The sequence below is a fragment of the Eptesicus fuscus genome, chromosome 14, assembly GCF_027574615.1.
Source record: "Eptesicus fuscus isolate TK198812 chromosome 14, DD_ASM_mEF_20220401, whole genome shotgun sequence".
NCBI classification, from domain to species: Eukaryota; Metazoa; Chordata; class Mammalia; order Chiroptera; family Vespertilionidae; genus Eptesicus; species Eptesicus fuscus.
The window spans coordinates 55,863,079-55,876,167 of NC_072486.1; the positions used below are offsets into that span (position 1 = coordinate 55,863,079).

Here is a 13,089-nt window from a genome sequence, read left to right on the forward strand (position 1 = left end):
AAAAACATTCTTATTTAACTCTCAGAACAATGCTGACCCAGCAGGATAAGTGATGTTATGGATTAGCCAGATTAGATGACGTGTCATGGCCAACACACAACCCAAATCTGTCTTCATAGCCATCAGTTCCCTATATGCTGCCTTCTAAAAGAAGTCCTACATTGAGACAGAGACACATATGTACGCAGGCGCCAAAGGAAGCCCGGGGAATCTTGAGGTGTGCTGTGAAATTCCATACTGCTTATCTTTTGCTATTTGACTATCCGTAGGGCTGTAAGCTTACACAGAGCTCTCATAGAGGCGTCCAGGTACTGTAAGTCAACCACTGCTTGGTCTTTGCCCCTTGTTCTGTGAGACGAAGAAGGCCTCAGGTGCATTTGGCTCGGTGAGGCTCAGAAGCACTTGTATTTGCTACGTGTGTTAAAAAAGGCTGTTTTGTGTGTGTGTGTTCCCTATTAGAATGGAGTTCCTTGCCTGCTCTGTTTTCAGACATCAAGCCTTATTTTGATGTGTTTTTCTAACTCTGTTTCCCAAACGTGTTTGGTTGTCAGAATCACCTGAAGAGCTCTGATTTCTATGATCAGGCAAGTTTAGGAAACAACCTTAGCCTGATCCATTAGACCTTTCTCTCAGAGTTTAATTATTGAATCCTGTTAAGAACCAAGAACCATAGTGGGTTCCTGCAAGCACTTGGTGTGCGTCCTGCATTGCTCTCGGCAATAAAAGAAATAAAACAGGAAAGAAGTTAGCAGACAGGCATTCACTTCCTAAGGATCCTTTCTAAAATCAGGAAAGACTCAGCAAGTGATGTGAATTTGAATAATACTGACTCATTATTTCAACAATGATTTGAGTGCGTACTATGTGCCAAGCATTTGTGCTAGGTGCTGGGATATACAGCTGTGAACGAGGCAACTAACATTTTTGGAAGTCCTTATCATGGGATGGATACCAGGCTAACTGCTTCACATACATTTTCTGATTTAAACTTCACAACTCTGCTTGAGGTAGGTATTATCACCTTCATTTTGAAATTAAGAAACTGTTACTTTGAAACTTTGAACGACTTGGCCGAAGTCTCAGATCTAGTAGCACTGATCTCGTGACATCCAGAATTAACACACACAGTCTATCAGATTGCACAGCTCACGGTCCTTATCCCACAGATCTTCTGCTTTATCTCAGTATATGCGTCTCTTTGCTCCTCCCTTTCTACTTCAAACCTGGCTACGTGTTAGAATCGCCTGGGGAGCTTTTAGAAAGTACATTTGCCTGAGCTTCACCCCAAATAAATTAAATGAGAATATTTGATGGGACCATTTCGTAAAAGCTCTTTCGGTGAGGCCATTGTGCTGTGATGGTGGAGAACCACTCAGCATCACTAATTGACATCAAATAGACACGGACGGGGCCAGACCAATAGTTTCCATCTTGGGTCATTTGGTTGATTAAATGTTTAAAGGCTCCAAGTTATTTTTCTTTCATTTTAATTGAACTGAAAGTAGTAAAAAATATAGCAAATATTTTAATAAGGCAAAAGTTTCCCCCAAAGAGAGATATGGTAATAGACCCATTTAAAGAGGAATTCAGAAACTTGGAGATCTCTTTGCAGGGGTAGCTAGTCTAGAGCGAGTGATGAGAAGTAACCCGGGCTCTGGATTTCTCTTTTCTGCTGAGAACCAGAGAATCTGAAAACTCTTATTCTGATGGGAGAACAAACCTTGAGACAATGGTGCTTCAAGAAAGTTTCCTTCACCCTTGGTGAGAAAGGCCATAAATCAACTTATTTTTCTCAAGGTCCAAGTGAAAGAAAAATAAAAGCTAAATAGTTTCAACCTTGCCGATTTGGATGTGTTAATATATGTACTCTAAACGAATTTTATTTTGAATGTTTAAGGAAAAAAATACCCTAAATTATAGAAGAATAGATATCTAAGTTTCTTCAAGCTGTTTGAAAACTCTTAATTGTTCAAGCAATGCATGTGTCTATACTATAGAAAATTTTAAGTTAAGAATTCTGTATTTCAGGCTTTCAGCACTCTGTTAAACATCTGCAGTGTGGTAGTAATGCCTTGCCTTGTGAAGATGGCAATCTAATTAATTATTGACTCCACTAATTAAATCTCGTTTTGCTCATCTTCAACCAATGAACTGTGACTGGTCCCCTAAGAGAAGTTCTTTTCAAAGCATATGTATCAAATATTAAGAGTAATCACAAAGTTGAAGTAATCATAAAGTTGTGGTCTGTAAAACCCCTAGAATGGGAAAGACAGGGAAAGTAAATTTGGGGTCACTGCATTTCACAAGTTGGAGGCACTTTTGTGAGAAGAAAATAAAAATCAAGGCTACCAAGAGAGGGAATACTTTTTAAACTAATGGGTTTTTAAAGAAAGAAAGAAAGAATAATGACTGCTATGCTACTATTATAACTAACTCAAGGGTGAGTCTTATCTCTGCATTTTAAAACCCAGCCATCAATGCTGATAGGATAGTTGGATCATAAAGTTCCATTACAGATGAGTAAGTTATGACCATTACTTAAAAGAGTCATTACCCAGAAAAAAGTAAACAGAGGAAAAAGAAAAAGAAAAAAGAAAAACATGAAAAATGGCCTCCTTTTTTACATTTCCACATAGGTGATCTCCATACCAGGAGTTGAACTTGAACTTGGTTGGGCGGGAGACGGACCTGGTTGGGCGGGAGACTGGAGCCCCTCAGAGAATTTGGGATTCTTCCATTTTTACTGGGAGGGTTGGCAGGTATAACATGTGTTGTTATGTGAGTCCATGAGAGCCTCCAGGGTTCTAACTCCCTGCCTCTCCGTGTGGTGGGGAGTCAGTTGCTCACTCTGAAGCACTCGACTGATTTCTGTCTGTGGCTTACCCATGCACAGTGGCTTGGAAGTGTCAAAGCATGAGAAGCATGCAATCCAACAGCATGTGCTGCCATCACCTTCTACATGGTTCTGCATGGGAAAGCTTGGAGGGCTGTCTGCCCCGAGCTCAGGTCTTCCCTTCTCTCCTCACAGAACTCGCTGAAGGCTTCCAATCGTAAGAAGAAGAGAACGAGCTTTAAAAGAAAAGCCAGTAAAAGAGGGACTGAAGTAAGTGTTTCAGGATCATAGTCTGATGAAATACATCCTCCTTTCCATAGCCTGCCCAAGCTTGTTGTTTTATCTCCCACCACTCTTTTCTCCTTCACTGTACTCTAACCATGCTTGAATTCTTAGTATTTTAAAAAATATAACCTCTGCCACTTCACAGAGCATCTGCACTTGTTCATGGAAGTATTATCCCAAAGATGATAAAGATGAAGACAAGAGCGAACACTTCTAGAATGCTTAGGCTATACAGAATAAAACCAAAAGCATGGCTCAATTCTCAGCAAATTATAGCTTGAGATACTTTCTTCTAAGCTTTACACAGAGTGTCCTATTAAGAGTAAACCCTATGAAACAAGTTGTACCGTGTGTGTGTGTGTGTGTGTGTGTGTGTGTGTGTGTGTGTGTGTGTTTTGCAAGGGTTGGGGTGGTGCTGGCGGTTTCTAACTCCAAGTGCTTTGGGGCTGCCTGTCAAGTCATGGATGTACATCTTAGTTGTGCTGCTTTCTTCTTCAGCAGGAAAACAAAGGTCGTCCTTTTGTGATAAAACCTATCTCTTCTCCTCTCATGAAACCCTTGCTTGTGTTTGTGAACCCCAAGAGTGGAGGCAACCAGGTGAGTCATTGTTGATGAGTTTTACTTGGAAGCTGCAATGCTTTCTTGAAAACACAATTCCCAGCACCAGTTAAAAGAACACCTCCTAGAGCCCCAAGCATTAGAAGACAACCACTTTCTCAGGGACAAGGTTGGGGCACAAAACAAAGCTAATGTCATTGACTCCATGATTTTGGCCACCTGAGCACCACATGCCCACTGTATTTCATGATGGCAGTCATTGTGTAAAATGCACTCGTGAAATCATGATCAGCTTTTCTTCTAGGGTGTACGGACGCTCACAGGTGATCACTGCCTTTGATTCCAGTAAAGATGGAGCCTGCTCTGTATAAATAATTAATGGCAGGGACTTCAGAGATGATCTGATGTTGCTTCCTATTTCGCTAATTACAAAAGAGCTCAAGGAAGCTTAAGTGAATTTCCTAAGGACATCTTGTCTGTTAATGACATAAAAGGGGCAATGGGAAGAATAATTCCGACAACATTAATTACATGTGAGTTCTAAATTGAGTGGATCAGACTACAAGTGCTACGGATTTTAGAGGCAAGCAGTGACTTGGGAGTGATAAGGAAATGGTGTCATGGAAGTAGCTGAAATAGAAGATGGACATACTTAGGCAGAGGGGAGAGAGCTGGAACAATGCCCTGCTCCTTCTCTTTACTGTGGCAAATCCCTGTTTATCCTCTAAGGCTCAAGAGCACCTTTCTGATCCATTTCTTAGACTTGACTGTGCTGTGCATTATGCCCCTATAGTCTTGGGCACTCTGTGAATTGCAACGTAAGTGCTCTCTGTAGGTCTATGAGTCAAAACTACAGGCTTAATAATAAATACCAGGGGCTGTACCTTTGAACCTATGATTTCTAGTATATGGCATACACTAGTGATTAATAATCCTATCTAATAAAGAGGGAATATGCTAATTGACCCTCACGCCATCGCAAAGATGGTGGCACCCAATCCCCTCAGCCCTGCCGAGGCGGCAGGCGCATAGCAAGGCCAGGCCCGGCTGCTCCACGCACCTGCCTCTGGAGTCCCCCAGTCCTCTCAGCCCCCCAGCCACCCAGGGCCAGCCCGAGGCAAAGGCAAGCCTCGGATGGTGGCTGCCCAGCTGACACCCAAGGCACAGGCAAGCCTCAGATGTCGGCTGCCCAACTGCCCGGGGCCGTCTGAGGCTCAGGTAACCAGGGCTGGCTGAGGCTTGCACTGCTGGCAGTGGCAGCAGCAGAGGTGTGATGGGGTGTCGCCTATTCCTGATCGCCAGGTTGCCTCCCACCCCTGAGGGCTCCCGGACTGTGAGAGGGGGCAGGCTGGGCTGAGGGACCCCTGCTCCAGTGCATGAATTTTCATGCACTGGGCCTCTAGTTGTATAATAAACAATATTAGTGGAAGAATGGATGTTGTGGTAAAATGATTTGTTTTGAGGACAGTATGGTGAGTGGAGCATGCATATTATTAGAAACTAGAGGCCCAGTGCATGAAATTCGTGCACGGGGGTGGGGGTGGACCCTCAGCCCAGCCTGCACCCTCTCCAATCTGGGCCTAAACGGGCAGTTGGACATCCCTCTCACAATCCAGGACTGCTGGCTCCCAACTGCTTGCCTGCCTGCCTTCCTGATTGCCTCTAACCGCTTCTGCCTGCCAGCCTGATCACTCCCTAACCACTCCCCTGCCAGCCTGGATTGATGCCTAACTGCTCCCCTGCCAGCCTGTTTGCCCCTAACTGCCCTCCCCTGCAGGCCTGGTTCCCCCCAACTGCTCTCCCCTGCAGGCCTGGGTCCCCTCCAACTGTCCTTCCCTGCAGGCCCAGTCACCCCCAACTTCCCTCCTCTGCCAGCCTGGTCACCCTTAACTGCCCTCCCCTGCAGGCTTGATCACCCCCAACTGCCCTCCCTTGCAGGCCTGGTCCCTCCCAACTGCCCTCTCCTGCTGGCCATCTTGTGGTGTCCATCTTGTGTCCACATGGGGGCAGGATCTTTGACCACATGGGGGCAGCCATCTTGTGTGTTGGAGTGATGGTCAATCTGCATATTACTCTTTTATTAGATAGGATAGAGGCCTGGTACATGGGTGGGGGCCAGCTGGTTTGCCCTGAAGGGTGTCCCAGATCAGGGTGGGGGTTCCCTTGGGGCGTGGGGCAGCCTGGGCGAGGGGCCTGTGGTGGTTTGCAGGCTGGCCACGACCCCCGGCAACCCAAGTGGAGGCCCTGGTATCTGGGATTTTATTTATCTTCTACAATTGAAACTTCGTAGCCTGGAGTGGAGCCAAGCCTTCTGCTTACTCCGTGGCTGCAGCCATTTCTGTTTGGATTTATTTATCTTCTATAATTGAAACTTTGTAGCCTTAAGCGGAGGCCAAGGCAGGCCAGGGCTGTGGAAACTTGGCTTCCTCCATCGCTGGGGGCAACCCTAGCCTCCTGCTCTCTCCAGCTCTGTGGCTGCTGTCATTTTTGTTGGGATTTATTTATCTTCTATCATTGAAACTTTGTAGCATTGAGTGGAGGCCTGGGCCGGCAAGGGCAGGCAGAAAGCTTGGCTTCCTCCATCTCCGGGGAAACCCAAGCCTCCCTCCTGCTCTCTGTGGCTGCAGCCATCTTGGTTGGGTTTATTTGCATATTCGCTCCTGATTTGCTGGTGGGTGTGGCAGGTGGACATGGCTTAAAGTTTTTTTTTTAAATATTTTTAAAATTTGAACAAAAGAGTAATATGATGAAAGCATCTTTAAGGAAGATTAATTTGACACATTGAGAATATGTGTAAGTCAGGAAGCTAGTCACATAAACGTAAGCATAACTTGGAAAGATGGATTGGTGAATGGATGGGTGGATGGATGGTTAGTGGATGAATGCATGGCTGGTTGGTGAGTGGGTGGGTGGACAGATGGACTAGTGCAGTGGTTGGCAAAGTGCGGCTTGTGAGCGGCAAACTGCGGCTCGCGAGCCGCAGTTTGCTGACCACTGGACTAGTGGATGACATGTGGATTGACAGATGAATGAATGGAATACATAAAGGGAAGTAAAGCATCAAGATTGTACAGCAGATTATCTAACAGTGGCTTTGTTATTGATGAGCATTCAGGAAAGGAAAGAATTATTGGGAAAGAGGTAGAGATGTGTTTGAGGAACTTGAGGTCACAGGGAGATATTAAAAAATGTTTAAAGTGCCCAACTATTAGAGACAAAAGACTTAATGACTTTGACGTCATCTAATGCATTTTGGCTTGTAAATGTATTATCCTAAGGATGTTACTTCTAGAATGGCTGGGATTCTCAGAAGTATGGCTAACCAAGTAAAAGTGAATATTACATAAATTTAAATATTTATATCCTTCCTATTTAAAATAGAATTCTTTATTAAGCCTAATAAATACAAAGAACCTTGTTTCTAAGCACAATGTGAAATGTTGATAAAACTACGAGGAAATCCAATCACTTATGTACAATTGGAATCATTCACACTGACCTCCAGCACATCGTATTTGTGAGTTCATCTTCAGTGAGGAAGGCGCAGCTTGATCCCCTGACTGCAGTGAGTGGGGAAGAGTCCTGGTTGGAGATGAACTAACTCCTCTGTTAGGGCTAATCTTTCCCTGAGCTGCGGCTGTAGCACACCCTTCACTTTGCTGATGAGGGTAGATTCAGCCATAAACTGGGAATCAGAGGGTTAGGTGCTCCACCCTACACAATACCCTAGGTAGCTTTAAAAAAACTAGTGATGTCTTACCTACCCCATACTAATTAGATTAGAAGCTGTGAGAGTAGGACTCCTTGACTGGTATGAGCTCTCCTGTTTATTTTCTTGTGGAACCAATGTTGAGAGCCATGGACCCTCTTCTCAAGTGTGAATGTACGTATGCATTGCTTGGGGATCAGGTTAAAAATGCAGATTCTGACTCCGAGTCAGCCGGTGGCCCTGAAATTCTGCTTTTCGAACCACCTCCCAGGTGGTGCTGTTGCTGCTGCTGAGATCACACTGAACAGCGAGGGCTCACGGCAGTCAATGCAGAAATACTTCGTTGCTGTTGTTAAATCCTGATTCTTGCCTTTTAGCCATGACTTACTCTACAGATCTGCCTCTGCATATAAAGCACTCCCCACTCTGGCTCTTCTGTTCTTGAGGATTAGGCTTCTAACTTAAAAAGACAAACCAAAAACTTGCTTAGGCTTCTGTTCTTTATGTAACTAGACTATATCGCCATCTTCTGGCAAGTAAAATACCTACAGCTTTTTTTTTTCTTCCTATAGTAAATTGTGTGGACAGAAAATTTCTAACACTTTGATGGAACATAGTCAGATGACCACATATAGGGGTTAAGCACTTCTACTTCTTTTAAACAATCCCATCTTTTAAACAGATGTTTCACAATAATTGTCAGTTTTTCTTTTTCTTTTTTTTTTAGAGAATTTTTGTGAGTTTATTTGAGCCAAACTGATGACAATTGCCAAGACACAAAATCCTAACGGGCTGAGAAAATGTTCTCTAATTTTCTCTGTTTTTCTAACACTTACGGTGGAGAAAATGCTGCATTTTTGCAAAGATGTAGAAGTTTTCAGCACTGTTGTCATTGTTGGGATCTGCATTATCGGAGGGGACAGGCAGTGGAATCAGGGCCACAGTATCCACCCTGAGTGTGTCCTGTGCAGAAGAGGTGGCAGAGAGAAGATAAAGTTTACTCCCGCACAGTCCCCTCCTCTCCATGGAAACCCAAGGGCTCCAGAAATGAACACTCTCTCTTACACTCATCTCTGCTCTAACTTCAAAACGGATTCTTTTTCTTGGGTGTCTCTGAGTCATTTACATCTTTCTACCCAAGTGGTATGGACCCTTCTGATACCTCCCGATGTTTCCTGCTTTTGCACCATCTCTCCCCCACACTCTCATCTTCCAGTGATGTAGGTGGTAAGTTCAGGGTTAAGCAGGGGCTCTGACCACTAGAGTGATTCTAGCTAGTCAGTCCTGAGAGGTAAGGGGTCCAGACCCTGGTTTCCAAAGGGTTCCATGTGAAATCCCCGGGTCGGGGTGTGGCATGAGTTTGCCCTCTGGATTGGAGCTCCCCCGGGAACTTGTTAGTAAGTGACAGGAGGGAGGAGTGTTCAGTCTGTGGACAGGCTCATCCTGACCAAGTTCTCACCACCATCTGTGGACAAGCTTCCCCAGACCGAGCCACCCCGAGACCAGGGCCGCCCCTTCTAAGTCAACCAATGTGGGGAGAATGAGGAGACAAAAAATATCAATACCTTCAAATATTGGAGCCCCAAACTGTTTTTAAATACTCAAACAACCTCAATGAAAATGTTACATTCTGCAATGCTCAAGCTGGGGATAAATCAAGAATCATTATGCTTAGATAAAATTAGAGTCTCCTAAAGCTTAGAATAGGCTGGGAAGAGGGCAGAAGGGCAATTAGTCGATGATGGCACATGTCAGAATTCAGTCTCAGATCTTCTTGTCAAGCCAGCTAAACAGATGGAATTTTAACAACCAAACAGTGAATCTGTGGAAAGCCCCTTTTTCCAAGTCACAATATTGGTGGGAATGTGAGGGCAGCTGTCCTAGTCTGTTCAGGCTGCTAAAGCAGAGGACCACAGACTGGGTGGCTGATAAACAACAGACATTTATTTCTCACAGCTCTGGAGGCTGGGAAGTCCAAGATCAAAGCACCAGCCAGTTTGGTGTCTGGTGAGAACTCACTTCCTGGTTCACAGGCAGCGTCTTCCTACTGTGTCCTCCTGTGGCATTTGTGAGGAAGGAGCTCTCTGGGGGCTCTCCTATAAGGGCACTAATCCCATTCTAATGGCTCCACCCTCATGACCTAAGCACCACCCAAAGGCCGCACCTCCTAATACATCAGATTGAATTTTGGAGGAGCACATTTAGTCCATAGCAGTGGCTACGAAGACTCAAACCAAGTCATCTAGCCCCTTTGATAGATCTAGAGCCTGGATGTCTAGCTCCTTAGTCTGTAGCCAGACAAATGTATCAAAATGTAAGTCCAGTCCTCCTAATTAAAACATTTCAGTGACTCTTATCTTTTGTAAAAAAATAAAAAAAAAAAAAAGCCCAAGCACCTTAGCATACATGACCTAGTGTACAACTCAGGCTGTTTTGTTTCCCGAGACCCCTGCCTCATGACTCAAAGACTGAATGGAACAATGGTTTTTCTATGGTGTGTCTTTATCCTAAAACTTCTTCCTCTACTCATCTTTCAAGACAAAGTCTAAGTATCATATGTATATAGCCTTCGCCTAATCCCAGAATTGAGGCTTAGAGTAGCTCTGACCTCTCATACTGGTCAATAGGTATGTCTATCATCACATTTACCATATTTTTTAAAAAATATGTTTTTATTGATTTTTAGAGAGAGGGGAGAAATATTATCCATTAGTTGCCTCCTGCATGCTCCCCACAGAGGATTGAGCTATCAAACCGTGACCTCTTGGTTCCTGGGTCAATGCTCAACCGCTGAGCTACACTGGCCAGGTGCATTTACCATCTTTAATGAACTAATATACTGTATTGATCTCCTCCTGAGATCTTGGGTGTTCACGTGGGCACCGAGCAGGAGCCAAATACGTGTTTATGAAATAAATTAGGTATTTCTTTGGGGTGGTTTGAAGCCAGTTTCAAATAATTATTTCTTAACCTTTTCCTCCCACCTCCTTTTGTTTTCCTTGGGCCTTTCTTATTATGTGAACAGTTTTTTTCCACGATCATGGTAATAACTCTGAGATAACACCTGTGATAATAGCTCCGTGACAAGGCTCCCTGAGTAACATATCCCAATGTTTCAGCATACATGAGAATTAAAGTGTTCTGATGAAGATTGATGTGCTGTTTGAGCTGACCCATCCTTAACTGCTTCTCCATACTCCCAAGTCATTGTATTTTAATTTATGAATAATATATAAAACTTTCTCTTGAGGGAAAGATCTTATTTGTCTAGTCCAGCTTTCTGTTTCCTCACATAAAACTGAGCCCCGCACATAGTGGGTGAATGGCTGAACCTGTTAATTTCCCTCGAGAAACAATCTATCGATATTCTAGAAAGTCGTTTTCTCTTCTCCCACCCTGTTCCCCGACACCAGGAGCTGGAAAGAACATTTTTATCACTCCAGGGAAATACCCAAAATCACAATATCTTAAAAAGTTCTATGGTCAATGAAGTATTACATCTACAACTGTGTGTATGAGAACTCTCCCCAGAGTTTACTGGAATTAACTTGTAAGCTATTTTTTCATTTAGAGAAAACTAGACTCTCACAAAAGTTGCACATGTTTTGCATTTGGCACATTGAGACTTGTTAGTGAATGGCAGTTGTGTGAATAACTTTGTATATTTAATACTGTCAGTGAGAAAGAAAGAAATTGATCTTTTCCTGGTGAATTAGTATTTGTCAAACCATTTCGTTCTACTGAATAAATTACCTCTATTAAAGCCCTAAAGTACTAGTAGGTTATCCTAGAGTTAAACGGCAGAGATAATAGAACTGACTTAATGTCTGTTAGACCTTTTTACTACACCCACCAGGACTGATTTAAAACAGTGCAATGCTTTCATTCAGACACATCATTTTTTTTTTTTTTTGCTGATTATATTGTAGAAAGATTGCTTTTTGAAAGAAGAAATTATATAATGACTGAACATAATGTAAGAAGGCTGTGCGAGTTATCCCTGCACAACTGCAGGGGGCATTATTCTAATAGGCTCTTATGTCAATGGCGCCTCCTAGAGGTGTGCAGTGCAAAATTTGTCAGCCTTAATACCCCTTCCTCAAAAGGATAAATGGAGACACTTAGGTGTTCCAACTAACACAAATTGAAAATGAGCAAAAACGAAATGGTTTCACTCAAACTTTCTAGAGAAATTTTAGATGAAGAAAATAACCTCTAAATGCTTTGTAATTTTATTTCTTGGAAGATATTAATTACCTAGAATTGTATGCATAGCAGAAGAAGCTGAAATTGAGACATGCACTCGACCATAGCCAAAGGTGGAAAAGAGTAATTAACATCTATAACTCATATTGCTCTAGGAATCTAAAGCTGAAAAATTAATTTTCTAGCAAGTCATTGGGAAATTTTTTGTAAATTGGTTTGTCATTAAAATGACTCTTAAACATAAAAGATTACCTGGGATAATCCTCAATGGACTTGATACCAAGGCCCATTGTGGGAAGAAAGAAAATGACCCACTATTTAGTTGGTATTATGTATCTAAAACTATGTCTGAATTTTATACGAAGCAAACTATGTCCTTTGGTGAAACTGCAGGATTAGTTGTAATAATCAAGGAGGAAATGTCACAGTATTACTAAATTTATAGCAACCACATGATGAAGCAGAACTTTTAAATTATAGGTTTGGATGGAATTGGGACAAAAGACCTGCATTGGCCTCTGTAACAACTGGTGTAACAATGTGATAATTATCAACTACACTTTAGCCCTCATACCCTCAAGTGTATTTTAATGAATAGATTAACAGGGAGCAAAAAGGAAAGGGACTAACATTACAACAGGCCTATTTTGTGCCACCTACTGTGCAAGATACATAACTATTACTGATTCATGTAATTCTCATAATCACCCTAGAAAGTACATGTTGTTCTTCTACTTTATATGCTGAATTTCTATAGGGTTATAAATGCTCATGCTTGCCCACTTAGAACACCAAGTTATTTTTAACTCAAATGTTGTGCTATTTCTACCATATAAGGATAACTCTCAAATACAGCATAGTAGGTATAAAACTTAGGGTTATTTTGAGAAAGAGCAATCATGATCCTATATAATAAAGAGGTGATATGCAAATTGACCATCACGCCCTCACACAAGATGGCTACCCCCATGTGGTCACAAGATGGCCACCCCCATGTTGTCACAAGATGGCCACCACAAGATGGCTGGCAGGGGAGGGCAGTTGTGGGCAATCAGGCCAGTAGGGGAGGGCAGTTGGGGGCGACGGGGCTGGCAGGGGAGGGGAGGGCAGTTGGGAGCAATTGGGCCAGCAGGGGAGCAGTTAGGCATCAATCAGGCTGGCAGGGGAGTGGTTAGGGGGTGATCAGGCTGACAAGCAGAAGCAGTTAGGCAGGCAGGCAAGCAGTTGAGAGCCAGCAGTCCCGGATTGTGAGAAGGATGTCTGACTGCCGGTTTAGGCCCGATCTTAGGGATCGGGCCTAAACAGGCAGTCGGACATCCCCCAAGTGGTCCCAGATTGGAGAGGGTGCAGGCTGGGCTGAGGGACACATCCCCAGTGCACAAATTTTGTGCATCGGGCCTCTAGTATTTAATAAAGGGACTATAATTATAAGCAACAAACTCTGCCTACCGATCAAATATTTGCTGTGGTTGATAATGATCTAAGTAAGGCACCTTAC

The 13,089-nt window shown here is 43.3% G+C and overlaps 1 protein-coding gene across 3 annotated transcripts in view; it reads left to right on the plus strand.

Moving 5' to 3' along the window:
• Window positions 1-13,089, plus strand: part of DGKI (diacylglycerol kinase iota) — a 397,015-nt gene that overhangs the window by 201,650 nt on the left and 182,276 nt on the right. For all 3 annotated transcript variants that reach the window (XM_054726100.1, XM_054726102.1, XM_054726101.1), the window contains exons 9-10: window positions 3,029-3,103; window positions 3,617-3,715. In XM_054726100.1, the coding sequence (XP_054582075.1) occupies window positions 3,029-3,103; window positions 3,617-3,715 (174 nt within the window). The remainder of the gene's footprint in view (window positions 1-3,028; window positions 3,104-3,616; window positions 3,716-13,089) is intronic.